This window comes from Dryobates pubescens, chromosome 3 (genome assembly GCF_014839835.1).
Source record: "Dryobates pubescens isolate bDryPub1 chromosome 3, bDryPub1.pri, whole genome shotgun sequence".
Lineage (NCBI taxonomy): Eukaryota > Metazoa > Chordata > Aves > Piciformes > Picidae > Dryobates > Dryobates pubescens.
In genome coordinates, this window is record NC_071614.1 from 4952110 (window position 1) to 4974813 (window position 22704).

Below are 22704 nucleotides of genomic sequence, written 5' to 3' on the forward strand. Positions count from 1 at the left end.
AACCATCACAACAGTTCCACCCCACCCACCCGTTAGTGTATGTCCCCATGACATCACAGAACCTGCTGCAAAGGTTTGGGGGAAAATGTTGACCAGGAAAAAAAGGAATAGCTTCTACATCTAAAAGACCTGTGTTTTCCAGCTCATGAAAGGATGCTGCTCAGTAACTTTCGTTACAAGCGTCCAGAAGGTGTCACTGTGCACCTGCAAGTTGAACGGGGAAACCTCAACAAGTAGGGATTAGTGCCAAAGCACCGCTCCTGCTACTAGGGGTCCTGGTCTCTGCCCATAATGGAAATGAAATAAACTAACACTAAGGACACAAATATTTCCCTCTTTTCATGATTAGCAAAGGAAAAAGAGCTTCATGGAATCAATGTCACTCAAGAGTTGCCTATCCAACAATGACCTGCAGGAACACTCCTGATATTCATAGAATCATAGAATCAATAAGGTTGGAAAAGACCTCAGAGATCATCAACTCCAACCTGTCACCAGCTCCTCATGACTATTAAACCATGGCACCAAGTGCCACATCCAACCCCCTCTTGAACACCTCCAGGGATGGTGACTCCACCACCTCCCTGGGGTGTGTGTGTGTGTGTGTGTGTGTGTCACACATGACCTCATTATTATACAGGATCATAAATGCTTGATAAGTAGTAAATATAGTTAGAGAAGAATCCCTAATTGGATTTTTCAGTATAGAAAGTAATTTTGAGTTACATTCCAGAGCTGATTCAAAAAGAAGATTAATGAGGCAAATTGGAACCAATGGTCCTGAGGAGTTTGAGGTTTCAGAGTAGTTCAAAGTGTATTTGAAAGACCAGTTGCACAGTATGACTTGAACAGTAATATTCCAGCTTGATGAGATTCCTGAGGAAGCCACTCTGACTTCTGCCATTGACTTTTGATCAGATTTTTTACTGGAGGAATTGGTGGAATTGTGCAGCCATGTTGAAGAGGCTGATGAGAGGAAATGCAACTCAAGCTCTGGTGGAGAACATGACATCACAGCTGAAAAGCAATATAATTCCTTCAATAAAATAAGAACAAAAGAATAAAGAGTGGGAAATGAGAGACTGCTAAAGAGTATGAGGTAGTTGTAGAGGGCAAAGAGAACTCCCTTCAGCCTCCTCTTCTGAAGACTATACAACCCTCAGCTGTGCCTCACAAGATTTGCTCTTCAGACCCTTCACCAGCTTTGTTGTTCTCTGGATATGCTCAAGCACCTCCAATGTCCTTCCTGTAGTGAGGGGCCCCAAACTGAGCCTAGTATTTCAGGCAAAGTGGGACTGAAATTGTTCTGTCTGCAGTAGCTTAGACTTTCTTCCCTAGTTTGGAACACCTTTAATTTATTTCTCCTGATGAGTTGGAAAGGAGGGTAAGAATCCAGTGGAGTTTGGCTTTTCTTCCTGTTTAAAATGTGCCTGCTTAGAACCCAGTATGATGCCTGAGCCAGAACAGCTTTTTTTTCTTGAGCTTGAAGCAATATTACAGCCTGAGCATGCCACTGTGGGTGAGGTAAACCATCCAGGCAGATGCTATTCTTGTACTTAAATGAAGCACATGCATTTATCTGCATAGGGTCTGTATGAGCAGGATGAACACAGTGCAGTGAGGAGGGCTAGTTTGGCATAAAAATAGCAACCATCTTTCAGAATCAAACCTTGCAATGAACATAAAGAAATGCTAGTTTGGCATTTAAGCCTGTGACTCACTTTGATCAGTCTTCTGACTGGGGAAATATCCAGCTATGCCATGCCAAAGAGACCAGAAGATTTGGATGTAAACTGAGAAACATCCTTTAACTCTCTTATTTGGAGCCTATATAATATGTAGGTGGTGTAAATGTTCCACTTATTGACATGCAGAATTCTGGGTAATGTGGCTAAATAAGGGGAACAAAAATTTGCAAGTGATAGAAACAGGACCAAGGGACAGAGAGGAACAACTTAGCCACTTCCCTGGTGGAGACTGAACACCTGTGCAAATCAGGCCCCTCAGTTTAAGAAGGATATTGAGACTCTTGAACGTATCCAGAGAAGGGCAACAAGGCTGAGGAGAGGCCTCGAGCACAAGCCCTATGAAGAGAGGCTGAGGGAGCTAGGGTTGCTTAGCCTGGAGAAGAGCAGGCTCAGGGCAGACCTTATTGCTGTCTACAACTACCTGAAGGGAGGTTGTAGCCAGGAGGGGGTTGGTCTCTTCTCCCAGGCAACCAGCACCAGAACAAGAGGACACAGTCTCAAGCTGTGCCAGGGGAAGTTTAGGCTGGAGGTGAGGAGAAAGTTCTTCACTGAGAGAGTTGTTAGCTATTGGAATGTGCTGCCCAGGGAGGTGGTGGAGTCACCATCCCTGGAGGTGTTCAAGAGGGGACTGGACATGGCACTTGGTGCCATGGTTTAGTCATGAGGTCTGTGGTGACAGGTTGGACTTGATGGTCTTTGAGGTCTCTTCCAACCTTGGTGATTCTGTGATTCTATAGATGCCTGAAAGGAGATTCTCTTCCCTGTCTGGCTGTGAAGGACAAATCACAGAGGAAAGGCCAATTCCTCCTGACTCTCAGACACACACTCTAGATGCCTGTTTGAGAACTCCTCCTTGGTCCTCCAGAGAAATGGTATTTTTTAATCTTAACTGTATTCTCAACTTAATCTCAGTGTATTCTTTACCTCAGCTGTTGATTCTTGCTGGTGGAAGGACATCTGAAATGAGTACACTTGTAAATCTGAAACCCACCCATACCTCAAATGACTTGATTTAGAGTTAAGCTGAGTGGATTATTTATTAACCAGGGTGACATTTTGTTCCACTTAAAGAAGGTCACCTTCCATTAATGAAAGCCTCTGCCATTCAGGTCAGCCTGGGACTGCCGTGCTGATAAATTTCCAGAACTAATGCAAACCCCAGTTTATCTTTAGGGGTTTGTGTTCATTAAACTCCTTCTGACAGAATACCCTAATCAGCCCAGAACTCTGCCTTTTTCCATTTCAAAGGTGCACAGCTCAAAAAGGAAGTGTTAGGGCTATTTGAAAGGTAAAATATGTAAATCTCTAAATTGGCAAAACACATGATTGCAAATTAGGACAAATTATCTCTGAGGACTAGAAAATTTGCACACCATTAATATGCCAGCAATCCACCCCTTAATGTGTAGTACATTATTATTTTGACAACTTTGACAAAGGAATGCTCTCTGACTGCTGTCTCTGCAGCTATTGTTGGCTCCTAGGCCACGCTGAGCAGCAGCTAGCTCTTCTCGGAGCAGAGTTTCTGGATGCAAAAGAAAAACCTTTTATGAATTAAAAGGTTTAAATATTATTATGCCAGCTAATTACAGAACAGTTTAAAAAGGAAGACACTGTGAAGAGCTCTTTGTTTCACAGAATAGTTGAGGTTGGAAGGAGCTTCTGCAGATTGTTGCTCAGGCTTCCTAAGACAGTGCCAAGCAGTCCTTGAATACCTTTGAGGATGGAGACTTCAAGGCCTCTCTGAGCAACCTGTCCCCCTGTTCAACCACCCCCACAGTAAAAAAGCAAACAACATTTTCTGCCTGACAGAATAATTCCTGCATAAGCCACATTCACCAGTTCTTACATTCATGTATTATGCTAAAGATTAAAGCACGTTAATATTCAGAGGAGTTGTATTTAATGGTTTGAGCAGCCTGGAGCAGCCTGGTCCATGAGAGCAGGCTAGAACCTCATAAACTTCAGCAAAGTGTAGAGTCCAGCCCTTGGGGAGGAATAACCCCCTGCACCAGTACAGGTGAGGGGTGACCTCTTGGAAAGTGTCTCTGTGGAGAAGGACCTGAGAGTGATGGTAGACAACAGGTTCACCAGGAGCCAGCAATGTGCCCTGTGGTCTCCTGGGGTGAATGAAGAAGAGTGTAGTCAGCAGGTCAATGGAGGTTCTCCTCTCCCTCTACTCTGCCCTGGTGAGGCTGCACCTGGAATATGGTGTTCAGTTCTGGGGTTCCCAGTTCCAAGAGAGACAGGGAACTACAGGGGAGGGTCCAATGGAGGCTACAAGGATGATTAGGGGATAGCAACATCTCTGTAAGGAGGAAAGGCTGAGAGACCTGAGGCTGTTTAGCCCGGATAGGAGAGGATTGAGAGGAGATCTTATTAATGCTGATCAGCATCTCTGGGAACAAGAGGATGGGGCTGTGCTCTTTTCAGTGGTGGCAAGTGATGAGACAAAGGGCAGTGGGCACAAGCTAGTACATAGGAGGCTTCACTTGAAATAAGGAGACTACTTTGCAGGTGGTGGAGCACTGGAACAGGCTGCCCAGAGAGGTTCTGGAGTCTCCTTCCCTGGAGACCTTCCAAATCCACCTGAACGTGACCCTGGGCAATCTGATCCAGGTGAACCTGCATTAACGTTAGCAGAAAGGCTGAACTAAATGATCTCCAGAGGTCCCTTCCAAGCCCTACCATTCTGTGATTCTTTGATTCTAAGGACATTCAAAGGAGACATGGGGAGAAAACCCCAAACCAAACATGAAAGGTCTCTGCAAGGCTGCCCAGGGGTAGCAAGCAAGTGAAGAAAAGGAGCTCTGTGCACTGCTACAAGCTAAGGCAGTAGCTTGTTGTGTCTTTCAGGGCTAGGCCTGCCAAAGGGTGCCCCATTGCTAGCACATTGTGACACCCCAGAATTCTGCCTTCCTTTGAAACACTGCTCCTGAATAAAACAGAACATCAAACATGTCTCTGATTTTACATCTGATGTGTAAGAATAACTCCTTCGGCGAAGCTGAAGAATGTTAGCTGTCAAGTGACTGAATCCACAGCCACACATTTTGCATCCCCTGCCCATCTCAACCACAAGAATTAGACAAAATGTGACTATGAGGCTATATTTCAGTCTGTTTAAGTAAGCACAACACCTGTTCAGACGAACAGAAAGAATGTGTTCTTGGTGTAAGTTACTGCTTGTTCCTAACACCCCATGACACAGTCACAAGCTTTAAGACATACAAATGCTACCCTGAGTAAGTATGAAAAACAGACTTCACCAAATAAACACTCCTGACATGAAAATGTTCTTGGGAGGGGTTACATTGAGTGAAGAAGGTGAGTGTACTTACTCATATCAGGACTTTTCCCACTCTTGTGAAAGACAGAGAAAATACTAGGCTTCAGAGGGATCTTTGACAGTAACTACTGACTGACAGCTCCTGAAGCCACCAGAGCACTTGGCAGAGCAGTGTAGTCATGTCACTGGCACATTGTCCCTTGCAAATAGGATTTTTGGGCCTTTCTGGAGTTGTTTGTGAATGGATCCCTGTTTTCTCAACCAAACCACAACTCACAGCAGCTGCTGAATAATTTAGATGAGCTCTGAGTGGTCACGAGCGACTTCCATACTACATGGAGTTCATGGAATAATGTTTGACCCCTCCAAACCCAAAGGATTTCTGCAGAGCTGGGATTAGTTGGGTGAAGGGAAGAGGATGCCATATGTCAAGCTGTGCCAGGGGAAGTTTAGGCTCGAGGTGAGGAGAAGGTTCTCCACTGAGAGAGTTGTTAGGCATTGGAATGTGCTGCCCAGGGAGATGGTGGAGTCACCGTCCCTGGAGGTGTTCAAGAGGGGATTGGATGTGGCACTTGGTGCCATGGTTTAGTTAGTCATGAGGTGCTGGGTGACAGGTTGGACTTGATGATCTTTGAGGTCTTTCCCAACCTTGTTGATTCTATGATTCTATGATTCTATATCCCCCAGGTTGCTTCTCCAGGCAGTGTGCTTGGGGCCATGTTGGTTTCTGCCTGGTCTCCCACACAGTGGGTAGGACTTGACAAGCAGAAAGGCAATGCTCTTGCACTGGGGTATCACAGGTTGATGTTCAAGGAGGTTTAATACTTGCTCTCTGCCTTTGCTTGGCACGCAGCTTCTCCCTTAATGCTATGCTTTTCTTCACCTCTCTTCAAGTCATGGAGAAGAAAGCAAAGAAAGCCCTGGCAGGTAATGCAGATCTCAAGAGGAGCTGGATTCTGCTTGCCAAGGAACAGCAAGAACAGGGCTGCTGCCCCAGGGGCACTGAGCTGGAAGCCCTTGGATCTTTGTGTCGAGATGAGTGAAAAGCAGTTTATTCACTTTTTTTTGCTTTTCAACACTTTTATAAATCAAGAGGCAAACATGTCAGGGGGAAGCAATGCAAATGGAGATCGGAAATAAACAACTCAGAGAGTTAATTTAAATGTCACAAAGAGAATTTCAAAGGCCTTTATACTCTGCCTCCCACTTTTCAGAAGCATTTCCCTTGTAATTCAGTTTCTCTTTGAAAGCATGTTCAGGAATAAACAAACCTAATTCAATCATTCTGCTCAAAGATTTGGGGTTGGACCCTGCACTCAGCACTGGTTAGGCCTTGAGTACTGTGTCCAGTTCTGGGCCCCTCAGTATAGGAAAGATGTTGACTTGCTAGAGGTTGTCCAGAGAAGGCTGGGGAAGGGTTTGGAGCACAGCCCTGTGAGGAGAGGCTGAGGAAGCTGGGGTTGTTTAGCCTGGAGAAGAGGAGGCTCAGGGGAGACCTTCTTGCTCTCTACAACTACCTGAAGGGAGGTTGTAGCCAGGTGGGGGTTGGTCTCTTCTCCCAGGCAACCAGCACCAGAACAAGAGGACACAGTCTCAAGCTGTGTCAGGGGAGGTTTAGGCTGGATGTTAGGAAGTTCTTCATAGAAAGAGTGATTGGCCATTGGAATGTGCTGCCCAGGGAGGTGGTGGAGTCACCACCACTGGAGGTATTCAGGAAGAGTGAGACTGGATGGGGTGCTTGGTGCCATGATTTAGTTGATTAGATAGTGTTGGATGATAAGTTGGACTCGATGATCTCAAAGGTCCCTTCCAACCTGGTCTGGTCTGGTCTATTCTATTGTATTTTATTCTATTCTAAAACCTTAGCTAAGGCAGAAGGGAACGTGGGAATTAATGAGCATGGGGACATCAGTCTGATCAAAGACTTTCTCAGACACAAAAATTAAGGGTCTAAGAACACTCTTTGTCTATAGCAACCAGAGTCACACATGGAAACTTTCTACCAGAAAGAATCTGGAATTTCAACAGGCTTCAATGCTACCAGTGAAAAAAAAAAAGAGAGGTTTTAATGTGATCTTGTCTGGTGTGGGGGTGTAAGTGACAGAGCAGTCTTGAACCATACAAACTTCAAGTTGCTTTCCTAACCAGGAAATCCTGGCTCAGTAAAAAAGAAACTTCCTATATGAGGCAAAGCTTGCATTTTAGTTTAGTTGTCCAGCCTTAGGACTGGACACATTTTTAGATAGGTAAATTTTCTAACACAGTCCTTGAGGACTCATTAACCTAGCAACACTGCTTACATTACATATGGGAAAGGATCATTTGCTGGTATGGTTTATGAAGTACTGGAGACATGTTCCCTCAGAGCACACAGCCTTACACAAGAGCTTCCACATGACAGCAATTTCACCTCAGCTGAGCTCATGAAGTGGCTACAGACCATCTCCTGAGCTGTCCCTGCTACCAGAGGGAGCCACACTGGTGCAGCTGAAGCAATGAAAAACATCAGCACAGAACAAAGTAAGTAGGACAGCCAGCAGAAGGGAAGCTGGCAACCCTGGTGTTTAAGGAACCGTGGACAGTAAGTGGCCCTGAACTTTGCAGTGTCATTTAGGTCCTTCTGTAGAAAGAAGAGAAATAAAAAGTTGTCCTCTGTGAGGTTCCTGACTCAGTCCTGCATACCATGTTCTCAGAGACTCAGCAACCAACTACAGTTTCAGGTAAGCTCCATAAAAGTGATCACCTAGCTGAAAGGAACTATTTGCCTGGGATGAATTAAGGGTTGGCTATACAAGAAATGACTGGGGAGATGGGTTGTGAAGGGCTCAGAGTATGGGTTTCAGCAGCTGTAACTACCAAGGGTTAAATTGCCAGTGATAAAATCCTCTCTGCCTTCAAGAGGGCCAAGAAGTCCCCAGGCTCATGTGCTAAATGGACAGATAATGAGACAGAATGACATAAAGGTCTGAAAGGAGTGTACTTGGTTCATGACCAGAAACAGCTTCCTGGTAGTGTCAAAGCTGCCCATTTCCTCTGAGCAAAAGCAGTGAAAGCCACTTAGGATTTCTGGTGAGTGTATTCCTGTAATTCAAATGAAATGGACTCCTGGAAATGGATGTGCATTGGCTGAGGAGATGGGGTGAAGAAACCAATTCTTGCTTTAACTCGAATGTCCCTCTGGCAGGAGTGCAGTGTGGCTTCGTCCCCCATCTTGTCTTTCACTAACCCTGCCAACAACCTCGACTGGTTGCCTTAGTCTCTCTTCACTCTGGTGCTAAGTTAGCCTGAAAACCCCTGAAATGTTGTGGGTCCAAGGGCATGTGACTTTGCTGCCACTTACTTTTCCCTACCACGCACAAGGGTGCACCGCTTCTTCACTGAGGTTTTAATGAGGTACTGTTTCTTGCTTCCATCTCCCTTGCTTTGTTGAGCTACACAGAAGTGTGCTGCTCATCAGAACTAACATTGCTTCACCATTCAGACAGCTTTCAGGCTTTGGAGAAAATGTAGAGGATGCATGACTGTTGTTTTTTAATTAAGGAAAATGGTCCAGCTGCACAGGCTCAGTAAGGAGGATTTACAGTAGCACCCCTAATGGAGTGTAGTATTATGCTGTGTTTGATTTCTTTGGGATATCTTCTTTGGTTAACCACCAACACAAATAATCTGAGGTAGTATCAGTAAGAAGTGCAGACCTATTTGGTGCCTAAACACCACGAAGTGACATGTTTTCCCCTCGCCCTTTCAACCACAGATTAGCTCCACAAAGTATGAATCATTTTTATGAGTGAGATGGATGTGTTTAATGTGTTGTTTGAAAGCAGACACTTAAGAGGAAGGCGGAGCACCACCCCCTTTGTCACTGCGGTTGCAGCACGCTGAGGAACAGAGGGCAGAGCAAAAGGCTCAGGAATAAAGAGAAACAACCTGAATATCGATGTCTTGGTGGCAAACAGTCTGTGGCTGTGGTACATCACATGAACACTTTCCCCCTCTTTCAGATGCACCATTTCCCCCCTCCTTCAGGGCATGTGAACAATCCTGGAGTTTGCCTTACCTTGAAAATCCACTGTGCTGCTTTAATAGCCTCTTCGTCTTCATTTTGGAGGGTCTCCTTTGCTTGGCAGTTGTTTGCGCGGTAGCTGTGAGTCCTGAAGTAGAGCATAACTTGCCTCCACATTGAGCAATGAAAAGGCTGTTCCCAAATCCAATTTCACGATGACCTTTCCTGGCAGAGCACCGCTTTTATTTAACGATGAAACAGAACCAAATCCCAGACATTGGGCTGAATGACAACAACATAGACACGGCTCGTCCTTCCCCTGATGGGCAAATGCCAGGGCCTCTCACAGCTTGCCCCTTCTCCCTGCAGCCTCCACAGCTGTGGGGACAAACAGGATTATCTGCCCTCAGATATCTGCAGTGCCTCATCCCCTCAGCACCATGCCAGCTTGGAGATTAGATTTGCGACTCCATGGGTTTTAGTAAGTTGAAAAGGAGGAAGGCAGGCACAGAGCGTTTGAATCCATGTCAGAGAAACAGGCTGGAGCAATCAGGAAGCACATTTTTTATCACCTCAGAGAGAATGTATTTCATTTATGATTTGAAGAAAGAAGCAACTCAGCACATAGCTATAGTCTGCAGGCAGGCAGCACCAAATGGAGATGTCAGTCTCAGGTCAGTGGCACTTGTCAATCATGGGTTTTCTCACCCACTGAACAGATGGCCTACTGGTAATCCTTCCAGCCCCAGTGGAAACACTACACGAGCAGCAGCCACGTCTGTGGATAGAGGCAGACTAAATATAAAGACTAAAACTCCAGGTAGATTATTAATAGGATACTTCTCTTAGTGTTACAGAGAGGGCTGCCTTCTGCATTTCCTTTTCCTCCAAGAAGCTAATGCTCTGATCTAGCCTTTTCTTGTAAGAGAGGATGAAGTTAAAAGATCTATTGAGGTTTTAAATGTTTTTTATTTGTGTTAACCCAGAGGTGGGCTTTATTTCTCCTGGTACTGCAGTGATTTCCCAGAGAGGATTGTTCCTTCTGCACACTTAGGTGTGGACACTCTTGTCCAGGCAAGCTGTGGGTACAAAGCAGCAGAGACTGATGGTGAGAGGAGGAGAGAATCTGCAGGCTGCACAGAGACACCCTGAGATCCTCCAGCTTTCAAGACAGAAATGTATATTCATGAGACAGGGACACTTGTCTCTCCTCCCTAATGTACTCTATTATTTTAACCTCAGTTGCATTTATTTCTCAAGGCTATAAATAGTTTTGTGCTGGCCTTTCTGTTTCAGTTTTTGCACGGTACTTCACTTCCAGGGGTAGGTGGGAAATTCATTTATCACAATAAAATGTTAGTTTATTTTCCTTTCCAAAACATTGCTGTTGAGGATGCAATGTGTATGCTGCTCCTTCCTGCATGAACCTGGAGGGATGGGTTTTAAGCCTAGAATAGAATAGAATAGAATAGCATAGCATAGCATAGCATAGAATAGAATAGAATAGACCAGGTTGGAAGAGACCTTTGCAATCATCGAGTCCAACCTGTCATCCAACACCATCTAATGAACTAAACCATGGCACCAAGCACCCCATCAAGTCTCCTCCTAAACACCTCCAGTGATGGTGACTCCACCACCTCCCTGGGCAGCACATTCCAATGGCCAATCTCTCTTTCTATGAAGAACTTCTTCCTAACATCCAGTCTAAACCTCCCCTGGTGCAGCTTGAGACTGTGTCCTGCTGTTCTGCTGCTGGTTGCCTGGGAGAAGAGACCAACCCCCACCTGGCTACAACCTCCCTTCAGGTAGTTGTAGACAGCAATAAGGTCTTCTCCTTGGAAATGTCGAAGCTTGAGATCTCAGGAGGTCTGATCTGGATCCTTGGATAAGAAACCTGTGACTCTGTAGAGACAAGGGCAATCTCTGTGCTTTTCCAGTACGTAGGCAGCACTCTGAAAACATCCTCCTCTACAAATCCTGCCAATTTTGCCTTTTCTTAAAAAAATGTATTTTATGTTATTTTATTTTATTTTATTTTATTTTATTTTATTATTTTATTTTATTTTGTTTTGTTTTATTTTATTTTATTTTATATTTTATTTTATTTTACCATTTTGTGAATTAGAGAAGTGTGCTCACTTTTCCTGACCTTCTAAAGTATGTTTTGCTTGGATAAGCTTTCCAAGCCATTTCTCCTGTGCAAGTTAAAAACTGGTACAGCCACACAGGAGACAGCTGGGTGATGTGGAGAATGCTGAAAGGTGAAATGGCAGGTGTGCAAAGTTCTGTAATCTGCAGAGTATGTGAGAGACAATGATACATTGTTCTTATTACAAGGAAGAGAGGAGAAAAATGCTCTCAACATTCAGCTGTCTGTAGCCTTCCTGTGAGGATGACTCATCTGCATTCATTTTCCCCCCTGTATTAAATCGGTGAACGTTTTTATTCTTTGTGATCTAGGCAATTGATGACTTTTGTTCCTGCATGCTGACATGCTTTCCATTTTCCTCCCTCTTTCACATATCAATAAAGTCATCTAAATATAGAAGCCTCAAGTGAAGCTCTGCTGTTGGAAGTTAATGGACAAGCACTGCCATGACCAAAATTAGCTAAATGAGAACTGTTTTGCAGCACCTGAATCCTAAAGGAGAGATGCTTGCCAAAAATAAGAGCATAGCACTTTTACAGTGATAACCTTTAGCAAGCTCCAGTTCAGAGACTCAACCAGCCTGAATAAAGCACCATGAGGTGCTCTCCAGAGCTGATGACACAGGGTGGGTTTGTACTGGCTGCTGAGGATAGCTTCTTGCTGCCCAAGTGACGGCAGGCACACGAGACAGGTTCCTGCAATCACTAGATAATGTTTTTCTTTCTCAAAGCCTGCCCTTGCAGTGAAATTCCTTAACACAGTGTCTCATGGGATTCACACTGAGTGAAAATTGTCAAATGTGCCCAAGTGTTTGACAGACAGGGGATAAGAGCACATGTGAAAATGCAGCATGCCCACGCCCCTCTGGCAAGGTGTTTCGCAGCTTAACTGTGCACTTGCCAAGGGAGCAGCACTAGCACTGGCATAGTTTTCACTACCTTCACCTCCTTTCTCAGACATTTCTGAGTGTGCTGAACAACACAGACTCCAGACAGATTCCTTTTGCTCTCAGCTGACGACCCTTCTGCACTGTGAAAGCTGATCGTGTCATCCTACCCTCTGTTGTATACAGAGGGTTCAAGAGCCAGGAATCAGTGAGCAGACCTTTCAAGAGCCAGGAATCAATGCACAGAACATTCCTTTTAGCCCAGAAGAGCCTTTTAATTTATTTATTTATTTTAAGAGCACCTGCAGATGCATCTCACTGAATCCCTTTGAAAATACTCCAAGTACTAACCCTGTTGACACACATGAACAGAGGTGTAAGACATGTCTGTCCCTTACTGAGCTGCAGTGACTTTTAATGTTTTCTCTATTCCCTTACATGATTAAGAAGAATATGTGGATTAAGGATATTATTATCCAGGTACATTTGAGAACAATATACTGTTCACATTTCTAATATGACACATTGTGCTCATTAATTTGATTCCTCTGCTAGAAACTGTGTTAACTTGCCTGGCACAGGTTTAATGTTTACAGTTTGGTAGCTCCTTAAAAATCCCCTCCAACTCCTATTAAAATAAAATCAAATGTAATTACTATTGCAATTATTTCTCCCCTCTTTGCCTTCCTCTTCCTGCTAATTCAGCAAATGCATGCTTTCACCCATTACACCTCACTCCAAGGTGACAGAAAATGGTTTTTACTGCAGCCTCTCAACCACTGGTGAAGTGAACAGCAAAGCCAGAGGCTGCCATTATGACAGTGTCAACATGCCAAATCACAGCTTTTCAAAGCTCTTTTCTATACAAAAATCACCATGTTGCTGTAGTATCAAATTTTGACTGCAAATGGCAATCTGTCCTTTTACCCAGACTGAATGGATGGTGCTGGAGTCCTGCAGGTGGTACAATTCTACTATGAAAAGGACCACTGATGACCTAATGCATGCTCTAAATAAAAGATCACACTGGGCAAAGTGAAACCATGAATTTGTTTTTCTCTGCTTACTAAGCTGTCAGTAGTAAGTGCTGGGACAGCTTGGGGTTTGGGTAGAAGTATCATTGTGGACAGTTGAGGAAGTTCATGGAAGGAAAGCCTGTTGTGTCTCCAGCTTAGCTAGAGGCTTGTAGGACCACTGCATAGGCTTTTGATGCCTTCATTGTTAAAGAAACTTCTTGACCAAAAGGGTTCTCAAACACTGGAACAGGCTGCCCAGAGAGGTGGTTGAATCCTCATCGTTGGAGGTGTTTAAAGGACAGAGATGTGGTGCTGAAGGACATAGTTTAGCACCAGACTTTACAGAGTTAGATAATGGTTGGACCTGTAAAGGTCTTTTCTGACCAAAATGATTCTATGATTCTGTAATTCTGCAAGTTCCATTTAAAAAACCTTGCAACTCATGTTAATTTAAGCCCTTTGTGCTCTGGTTTTGTTTGTCTCATCATTGATAATGTGGTTTGGATGGCTGTGGAAAAGGTGAACATGCTTCTTCCATATGTCTCATGTTGGACTCAGAAGGTGAGTGCCAAGTGAGACAAAGCCAGGAAAAGGCAGAGCAGAAGCAGCAAATGCAGAATGCCACAGGATAGAAGCTACAAACACTTGTAAAAGAGGAACTGGCTAAAGTAAGTCTCTATTCTGTCACTCAGCCCTGAAATCAAGATCAGATTCAAATCACCTCTCTGGTTGATGATTCCAATCTCCATGCACTGAGCAGGGACAACTTCAACTAAAGCAGGTTGTTCTAAGCCCCAGATAATCTGACCTGAAACAGATCCAGGGACGAGGCATATGTGTGTGTCTACAAACAAATCCGTGCACCTATGAAAACACATGTATTTGTGTGGATAAGTACATGCCTATAAAATATATGCATATACAAATGCATGCACATACACATGTATATATATGTGTGTGTATGCATAAATACACATCGAAACACGTACATACAACTAAAGACCCACCGCCACGCACACACGCCACGACTAACGCCCAACTCCTCAGCCCTGCACGGGCTGGGGTGTGCCGACAACCCCCACCCCAAGGACCGCCTGCACCCGGCGGCGGGGCGGGGCGGAGCGCGCCGGAGGTGATTTGTCCCTCTGAGGCCGCCGTCGCGGTCAGGTGAGAGGCATCACATGACGGCGGCTGTTACGGAGCCGCTGTGGCGAGCGGCGGCGGCGGCGGGGCCCTTTGGGTACGCGGGCTTCCCCGGGCCTGCCGCAGCCTTCTCTTTCGCCTTCCCACGGCTCTCACCCGCCCGGCGTGCCCGTGGGGTGAGTGAGAACTGTCTTCGGCCCTGTTCGCCGCGGGGATGGGAGGGTGGGGGGTCCCGGTGTGAGGGTGTGCTGTCGCACGGCCTCTCACAGGGGCTGTGGGGGGTCCGGAGCCGTCACGAAGGGCTCTGTGTGGTGCTGTGGCTTTGTCAAGGTTTCGGGCCTTCTTAGGGGGCGGTTTTGTCTTTGAGCCTTTGTAGGGAGTGACGGGACAGGGACTAAGTGTTTTGTTCCCTTCCCATTTCTTCCAGGCGCCCCTTTACTTTTTCGGTTAATTTGTGTCGCTTGCCTACTTCTGAACTCGGTGTGGCCTACCCTTTCCTCCTCTGCGGCCCGAGGAGTCTTTAAACGGCTCTGTCTGGGTCATGTAATTGCTGGGAAACCATGAGTGGTTGTTGAAGGACATAGCAAACGGTGCTGTGTTTGTGGCTGTCTGTTCCCAGAAGTAGATTCAAGGGGAGCACAGTTTTGCTGCTTCATTCGTTCAGGGTAGTTCCTTCTATTTTTGCTGTTAGAAACATCTTTTCATTCAGTCATACATACAAGGTATGTTTATTAGGGGTGGGTCAGAATGTACCAGTTTGCTCTTGCTTCTGTAAAGAGAGCAAAAAAACCATATAATAAATCCATAAACAGGCAGTCTGGAGAGGCTTGATGCAGTTTAAGCTGTAAGGAATTCCTGCTCTAGCTGGGTCCGAAGCCTCTGCAAACACACTTCTTGTTTTGGCATCAAAGTCAGGTGGAGATTAAACCATAAAGGAAGGAGGAAGGAGAAGTGGTGAAGGTCACTGTGGTAATGTATGTCCCAACAAAGAGCTTCTGTTCATATTTATTTTTCAGTTTACTTTCTGGGTAGTGATGATTTTAATTTTCTTGTTAATCCATGCAGCATTTTTTTTTTTTAGTTTATATAACTTGCATTTCTTTTCTGAAGTTGTAGTTCATGTGTTTCAAATGTCTAGTTACTCTTAGACAAATACCTGAACAAAATCAGCCCTAATTTACTGGGAGCTGGGGAAGTGTATGTTGGATATTTAAACCCTATCAGTCCTGATTTGGAAGGAAGATGGCTTCTGTTATCTGTAGGGCTGCTTGGGCATTGCAAAAAAAAGGGTTTCATTCAATAGTTTGATTGCTTGGAGATACAAGACTGGCAGTTATTTAATAATGGGATACAACTTTGGTTGTAGCAAACTTGTAATTGGTTACACTTTAGGTTGTAGATTTACCTTACTTATGTTTGTTCCAGGGAGGTCACAGTTTAGCTACTGCATAACACTTTGATTTCAGGAAGTGTTGAGAGATGCTTTATGGAATGGGACACCTGAAACAGATTTTTTTTTTTTTTTTCCTTTAAAATACTGCACATAAACTCTGCTCTTCAATAAGAGGTCTCAAATGTGGCTTGCATTTGTAGGCACATTTTAATTACCAGTTAAGATGGATATCCGAGGTGCTGTAGATGCTGCTGTCCCAACAAACATCATTGCTGCCAAAGCTGCTGAAGTTCGTGCAAACAAAGTGAACTGGCAGTCATATCTTCAGTAAGTAAAAACTGCTCATAATTTGTTCCTTTTTTTGCTTCTTTCTTTCTTCAGTGCTAGACTTTTTGGGTAGCATTGGAACATTAGGTTACAGCGAGGAACATTACCTCTTGGTCCTGCTGGAAAAAGTTGGCATTAAAGGGAAATGGTTGGGGAAAATTTGTCTAATGATTTATTACAAGAAAGGGAACTCTGCTTCTGTGAACTGAATGTTGTAATTAAGAGTTTTATCACATATTCATGCAAATATACTCTTCCCCTCCACCCTTATCACTCAAACATTGGTCTTGGTTTTATCCTTGTTGGACTAGTACTGATGTAATAAGAGTTTGCAGTAAGCATTGTCATGTAGGTGTGTTATCTGTGTTGCTAAAATGCCTTGTGTGTGAATAAAATTGTACTGCTGTTAGTTTGTGCCCTGTTACCCATCTGATGGGAAGTGTGTCCTGGAGAATCCTGGGCAGCTCTTCTTGAGCTGTCTCAGTGGCAGGTGAGCAGTAGGTTGCAGTTACTCAGGATAAAAGTGGGAGTACAGCTGTTTGCTCTCAAGCTAAGTGAGCATGGGATATTCTTTTTCACTGCTTCTCCAGTGATTTCAGGTTATAACAACAGGCTAGGGAGAGTAATCTGTCTGTGACAGTCTTATATGTATAAGATGCTTTAAAGGTTGCATCACTCACAGCAGCATTGGAGTCAGGTTCGCATAGGAAGGCATTCTGAAGTTCCTTTCTGCTCTCTTTGTTCCTTAGTGCAAACTCAAATGGCTTGCTGGTAGTTGGTCAGACTGTAGTAGCATGACTTGTGGAGTCAGTTCAAGCTAAAGATTAACTGGCATTTTGTATATTCCATATCTGAAGGTTATAACTGTAAACTAAATGACAAGCTGCTAACATACAAGTGATGATTTGGGATGTTTTCTGTGTATACTGTTAGCCCCAAAGTAAATTAGTTAGGTATGACAGCGCTGGAGAAGAATTTCTTTGTTTTCATGCTAAAATGTACACTTTGTATTGAATTCCAGCTAGAGGTTCTGTCTGAGAAAGAGCAGGAGAATCTGGAACAGTGAAGGTAATGTGTAGGTCTGGCTAAATGTAGTTGAGTCCATTAGTTCTGTACAGACTTTCCTACCTTTGGGTCTTGACACTTTAGAGGTGTTGATGCCCTCTGCAGTTGTCCTGTGTGGTTGCTTTCAGCATTTGCCTTAGAGGGTCTGAATGCCATTGGAGGCTGTTAGCTTGCTTGGAGCAAGTTTGATTTTTTTGCTTTCTAAGGACAGTAAAAAAGTGAACTTGGGTCAGAGTGTAACTTGCATCTTAGTGCACTGTAGGTTCTCTAGGCACACAGCATTTGGTAACACTTCATATTTAATCAGGTGGGATACCTGATGGATAATTTGTTTCTACCTCCCCTTGTGTCTTCAAGTGCTTTATGTTAATGCTTGTGAATTCTGATGTTAAAAGAATAAATAAATCTATTTTCCTAGGAGTAGGGCAACCTTCTAAAGCAAGTTAAATATCTTGGACTTCAAAAGCCAGCCTTGCCTTAGAAGAAAGGGAGAAGCTTCCTCTCTTGTAGTGTGTGGGAGTGTGGTGGCTTTTTTGGTTTTAATTTATCTGGTCTTGTAGCAAGTGCATTCAGCCTGGTTTGCTGTTCTGGTTTTGTAATGCTAAAACAGTTGTTTGCATAAAATGAATGTCCTGTAGGTGCATGCAAAGTACTGCAGTTACCTGGATAAAAGAAGTTATGCCTTAGAATGATGGCTTCATGTTTCTTGTAGATTCCATCAGGCTTTGGTATTTACAAACCTCAGCAACCCCCAAATTAAACCAAACAAACCCCCTCCCAACCTCCAGAATGACTTCTGTTAAATCATTCAAACGAAAAAGGGAACAAGAGCTGCTGGAGGAAATGCATAATAAAAAGAAGGAATCACAAGTTTCTGAATCATCTCAAGACCAAGAGGCTTTAAAAGTGATGATCTTAGAAAATCATGCCTGACAAACCTTGCATAGTTGCAGTTTGCTCTCCTGTGGCTTATGCTCTCAAAAGCAGGCCTCAAGAACAGAGATTTAAACCACAGCTACAGGACTCCTGGTCTAAACCAGATCTACCCAGAGAGCTAAAGCTCAAAGTGACTTTTATCTGTTGACAAGAGGCTGTGTAGACACCTTGTGGAAAAATAAAAATGAAGTGGTTATTAGGAGAAGGATGAGAGGGAAGTTTTGGTTACTTGCATGGTTTGCTTAAAGGACTCTTTGAAGAGGGAGTGAGGGGAAAAAATAGCATTGTGATAACAGGTAGCAGCTGCCTGAGGCTGCTTTACTCTTTGTTGTAAATGTTTTTGTGGGGTTTAATGAGTTTTTATCAATTATTTCAGTTGAAAAATGAGATTAATGGAAATGGCTGCATTAGGATAGAATAGAATTAACCAGATTGGAAAAGACCTTAGAGATCACTGTCCAACCTACCCCCCAACACCATCTAGTCAACTAAACCATGGCACCAAGTGCCTCATCCAGTCTCTTTTTGAACACCTCCAATGATGGTGACTCTACCACCTAATTACTAAAACTATTAATCAGATGTCTGAAATCTCTGATAAAGTATTGAAAGCCTGTTTACAAAGCTGTTGAATTCTGTTGTACTGCTTTGTGTAGGTTGGAGAATAAAACCTTCATTATGGCCTTAACCACGGGCTGCAGGGGAATCACTGCTGGGGTGCCTGGTGCCGACACTGGTGTCTACAGAGTTTTCTCATGCATTCTGACTGCTCTCCCCTGGCTGCTGTTATGCAGCAGATTTTTACTCCTTAAAAATGTTATGAAGGAGTGGCTCAGCTTTGGCCAGTGGTGGGTCAGCCCTGGAGCCAACTGGAACTGAACCTATGTGACAAGGGGGCTGCTTCTGGTGTTGTCTTACAGAAGCCACCCCTGCTGCCCTTCTGCTACCAACTCCTTGTCACATAAACCTAGCACAGTTTGCAGTAACTTACTGTTCATGTTCCTTACAGTTTGACTTCTTTTGCCTTTCAGAGGGCAGATGATTTCAGGTGAAGACTGTGAGTTTATTCAAAAATTTGAACAGAAGAGAAATCCAGAAGAAAAACAGGAGTTGTTGCAAACAGAAGGAAATCAAGTAACTGCCTCTTAATAATCTGTATCTTGGGGAGGAGGGTGGAGGGGGTTGTACCCAATCTATTCTATTGTTGCCTGCATACAGTTAAGATGTTATGGGAAAAGTATACAATTTGCCTTTATTTTTTACCCCCTACACATAGGCTGGGCATTCTTCTTAAAAACCTATTAAGTAATTAAATGTCATCTGACTGACTTGTGTGGGCTACTGCCAGTGTGATTTTCACTTGGCTAGCTGAACAACTGTCATGTAGTTCCAGCAACAGAGTCCCCTGACTGCTGCTTAGGTGTCTAGTGTCATGTTAGGCATGGTAAGAGATGAGATACCTGCACTGGACCTGAGCTGCTAGAAGTTTGGTGGATGGCCCTGCTATGTGTGATGGATCATGATTTGTATGGTGACAAAAGCATAAATGGTGAACATCATGTGCCACTGTATAGTCAGTCTGGTAGTTCAAACTTCCATTTTGCTTTCAGTTGACTGGTGAAGGGGGAGGAGGAAGTGTGAAAAATCAGTGTTGTGACTATTACTTGTTACTGAAACTCTAGAGTTGTTTAGAAGGCAGAACAAAGACTTGTCTACACTGCATAGCATGGAACAGGTGAGAGTCACCTGTTGTCCCTGCTGAAACTTCTTTATACTGTGTCCAAGTTTGCTGTGGTTTTGTCAGTTTACTTGGTGGCAAAAAAAACCCCCATACTGATGGAGATTTCCTCATCAGTCATTCAACAAAACACCTTGCTGACTTTTCACTGCTGACTGTTTGTTATTGCATTTGAAAGCCACAAAGCAATTTGTGAAGGGTGACAGAACATTTTCTTTGTAGTATGCCAAATGCATTCATCTCTTACTGCAGTAGAATAAGATGTTGGGATGCTCAATGTAAGACATAACTGTGAATTAGTGAAGTCCTGGCTGATATTATCAGAAGGACTGAAGACAATTGCTAATACTAATTTCAGTCTCTCTCTTATTTTTCTAGTGTGCTAAAACATTTATAAACTTGATGACTCATATCTCCAAGGAACAGACAGTGCAGTACATTCTGACAATGGTTGATGATATGCTGCAAGTAGGTCAATAATCTCTCCTGATTTTAAGTATTTAAATGCATGTTTGAATGTTTTCTAACCCTGACTCAGAGATTGCATTGGGTTGGAAGGGACCTTCAAAAGTCATCTTGTCCAGCTTCTGCTGTGAGCAGGGACACCTCCAACTAGATCAGGCTGCCCAGGGCCACATCAAGTGTGGTCTTGACTGTCTCCAGGGATGGGGCCTTAATTCAGGTGTTTGTCAAACTGTATTCAAAATATGCTTTGAAATACTCAGTTCTTGTCTTCAGAAATTAAATGCTTGAGCTAAAGTTGTAGGGGTGACTTAGCCTTGTATATCTGTGTTCATATTCTGGAAGTACTTGGTGCACAGGGTATCTTTGCTTTTGAATGAAATGGATGCCTCTTTCACTTCAGAAGTTCAGCTTCAGTGGCTGAAAGGCTGCCCTGGTTTTTGCAGTTCTCTGTGTGATTTCATTATTCAGGGCTATCCTGCTGCTGGCATAAAGGGCTTGTGTGCAAGCATCTGTATGTCATCATCCCAGGGTTTCCTAACCCTCTGTGTCTCCACTAGACAAGGCTGAAATGGGACTTAGGTGTTCTTTTGGCCATGTTCATGTGGTAGAACATGGTTTCAGTGATGCCTTATGAACCCTTGGTTGCACATGCTCAAGGTGTATGGTTGTCAGAAAGCAGCACTGAGTCTCTGGCTGAGTTTCATGCAGGCTGCATGGACAGAATAATCCACAACAGTGGGTGTGAAGTCTCCTGTCTTTGCTTAAGCAGTCTTAATTCAGTACCTGCAAAGATTTTAAGTGAGAGAGAGCTCAAGGATTTTTCAGTCTGTCATGGTGCCACTCATTCTTTCAGTGAAATTGTTTTGAGCGAGGATGCTTTGGTGGCTGAAACTTACAGCAACTGCCGTAGGTAACAGTAGCCTCTTGTCTGTGTTGATAATGACTGTCTGTGGTTCTTCTGTTGTCTTTTGATGCTTTCTTTGTGAGGTTATAAAGATCATATCAACTGTCTGGAGCACCCCAGAAGCCTACCTGGGTGTCTAGGGTTGTTCCATCAGTTGTACTTATGGATTTGATCATCATTTTAAGATAGATTTCTTTTGGTGGCTGGAAGATAGTGAGGTGAATGTGATTGCCTTACAAAATTATCACCATTCTGCTTATTCCTGATGGAGAGTGTTTGCATACTGGAGGAAATGTTAGCATTCCCTGAGGAAATGTTTCTTACGCTATATGATAAGTACTTGGAACAGTTTCTCTGGGTTAATGACCTTGTCACACTGCACAGCCTGTTGCCTGTGAAATCCTTAAGAACCTGCACTGTAGGTGGTGCAGGCAGCAGTACCACCTGAGTGAGCTGTATTAAGCTTTGACAGAAGTGGCAGATGCTAAATTACTCAACTGTTGATGTGAGATCTTCAGGATTTCCTCTTTGTGGGGGTACTCAGTAGCTGCCTGGGATGGTGCAGCACTGGGGTGTTCCAGGCCGTTCTCTGCACCTTCCCTCTTGTCTTTAGCCAGACCAGTTTTCTGACTGGCAGCCTGTTGGAGTCATTTCAGCTTTTCTGCTTCCAGACCTGTCTCCTCCTTAGCTGTGTTGTAAACTGAACTCCTTGATGTAGTTATTTTTGATCTTTTTAGCCAGACTCTGCAGCACAAGTGTGGGTGCTAACAGTGATTTGATTGAGCTGCCATTTTTCATCAAGCCCATCCTCACAGAGCAGAGGCTCTTCACCAAGGCACTGTGTTCCTGACATCTTACCTTAAAATTCTATTTCATAGACTGAACAAAAAATTTTATGAGGATTTTTGAGTGCTTTTTGACATGTTCCTTCTAGAGCACTAATCACTGTTAAGGGCTGTGGCTGCCAGACAGCTAGTGACACTTGACCTTCCCAGTCGGTGATCAGGACAGGAATTTTCAGCCTGTGTTTGTGCAGTAATTTTTTGCACTTTTGATGAAATCTGATGCTTAGTAAGATGCCACTGTTTGGATCATAGGTACATCTTGTACTTAATGGATCATAGAGAATAGAATTAACCAGGTTGGAAGAGACCTTTGAGATTGAGTCCAACCTATCAACACTGTCTAATCAACTAAACCGTGGCACCAAGCACCCCATCCAGTCTCTTCCTAAACACCTCCAGTGATGGTGACTCCACCACCTCCCTGGGCAGCCTATTGCAATGGCCAATCACTCTTCATAGAAAGAACTTCTTCCTAACATCCAGCCTAAACCTCCCCTGGTGTAGCTTGAGGCTGTGTTCTCTTGTTCTGGTGCTGGTTGCCTGGGAGAAGAGACCAACCCCCACATGGCTACAACCTCCCTTCAGGTAGTTGTAGAGAGCAAGAAGGTCTCCCCTGAGCCTCCTCTTCTCCAGGCTAAACAACCCCAGCTCCCTCAGCCTCTCCTCACAGGGCTGTGCTCCAAACCCCTTCCTAGCTTTGTTGCCCTTCTCTGGACACTTCCAGCAAGTCACCATCTTTCCTAAACTGAGGGGCCCAGAACTGGACACAGCACTCAAGGTGTGGCCTGACCAGT

At 44.1% G+C, this 22704-nt stretch overlaps 2 protein-coding genes across 2 annotated transcripts in view; one reads left to right on the forward strand and one right to left on the reverse strand.

The window, feature by feature from the left end:
• Nucleotides 1–9672, reverse strand: part of RGS20 (regulator of G protein signaling 20) — a 32866-nt gene extending 23194 nt beyond the window's left edge. Inside the window, exon 1 of the mRNA XM_054179525.1 lies at nucleotides 9095–9672. Coding sequence (XP_054035500.1) covers nucleotides 9095–9217 — 123 coding nt within the window. The 5' untranslated portion in view covers nucleotides 9218–9672. The remainder of the gene's footprint in view (nucleotides 1–9094) is intronic.
• Nucleotides 9673–14274: 4602 nt separating this feature from the next.
• ATP6V1H (ATPase H+ transporting V1 subunit H) overlaps nucleotides 14275–22704 on the forward strand; it is a 29372-nt gene continuing 20942 nt past the window's right edge. The window contains exons 1-4 of the mRNA XM_054179550.1: nucleotides 14275–14413; nucleotides 15831–15957; nucleotides 18990–19092; nucleotides 20075–20164. Coding sequence (XP_054035525.1) covers nucleotides 15854–15957; nucleotides 18990–19092; nucleotides 20075–20164 — 297 coding nt within the window. The 5' untranslated portion in view covers nucleotides 14275–14413; nucleotides 15831–15853. The remainder of the gene's footprint in view (nucleotides 14414–15830; nucleotides 15958–18989; nucleotides 19093–20074; nucleotides 20165–22704) is intronic.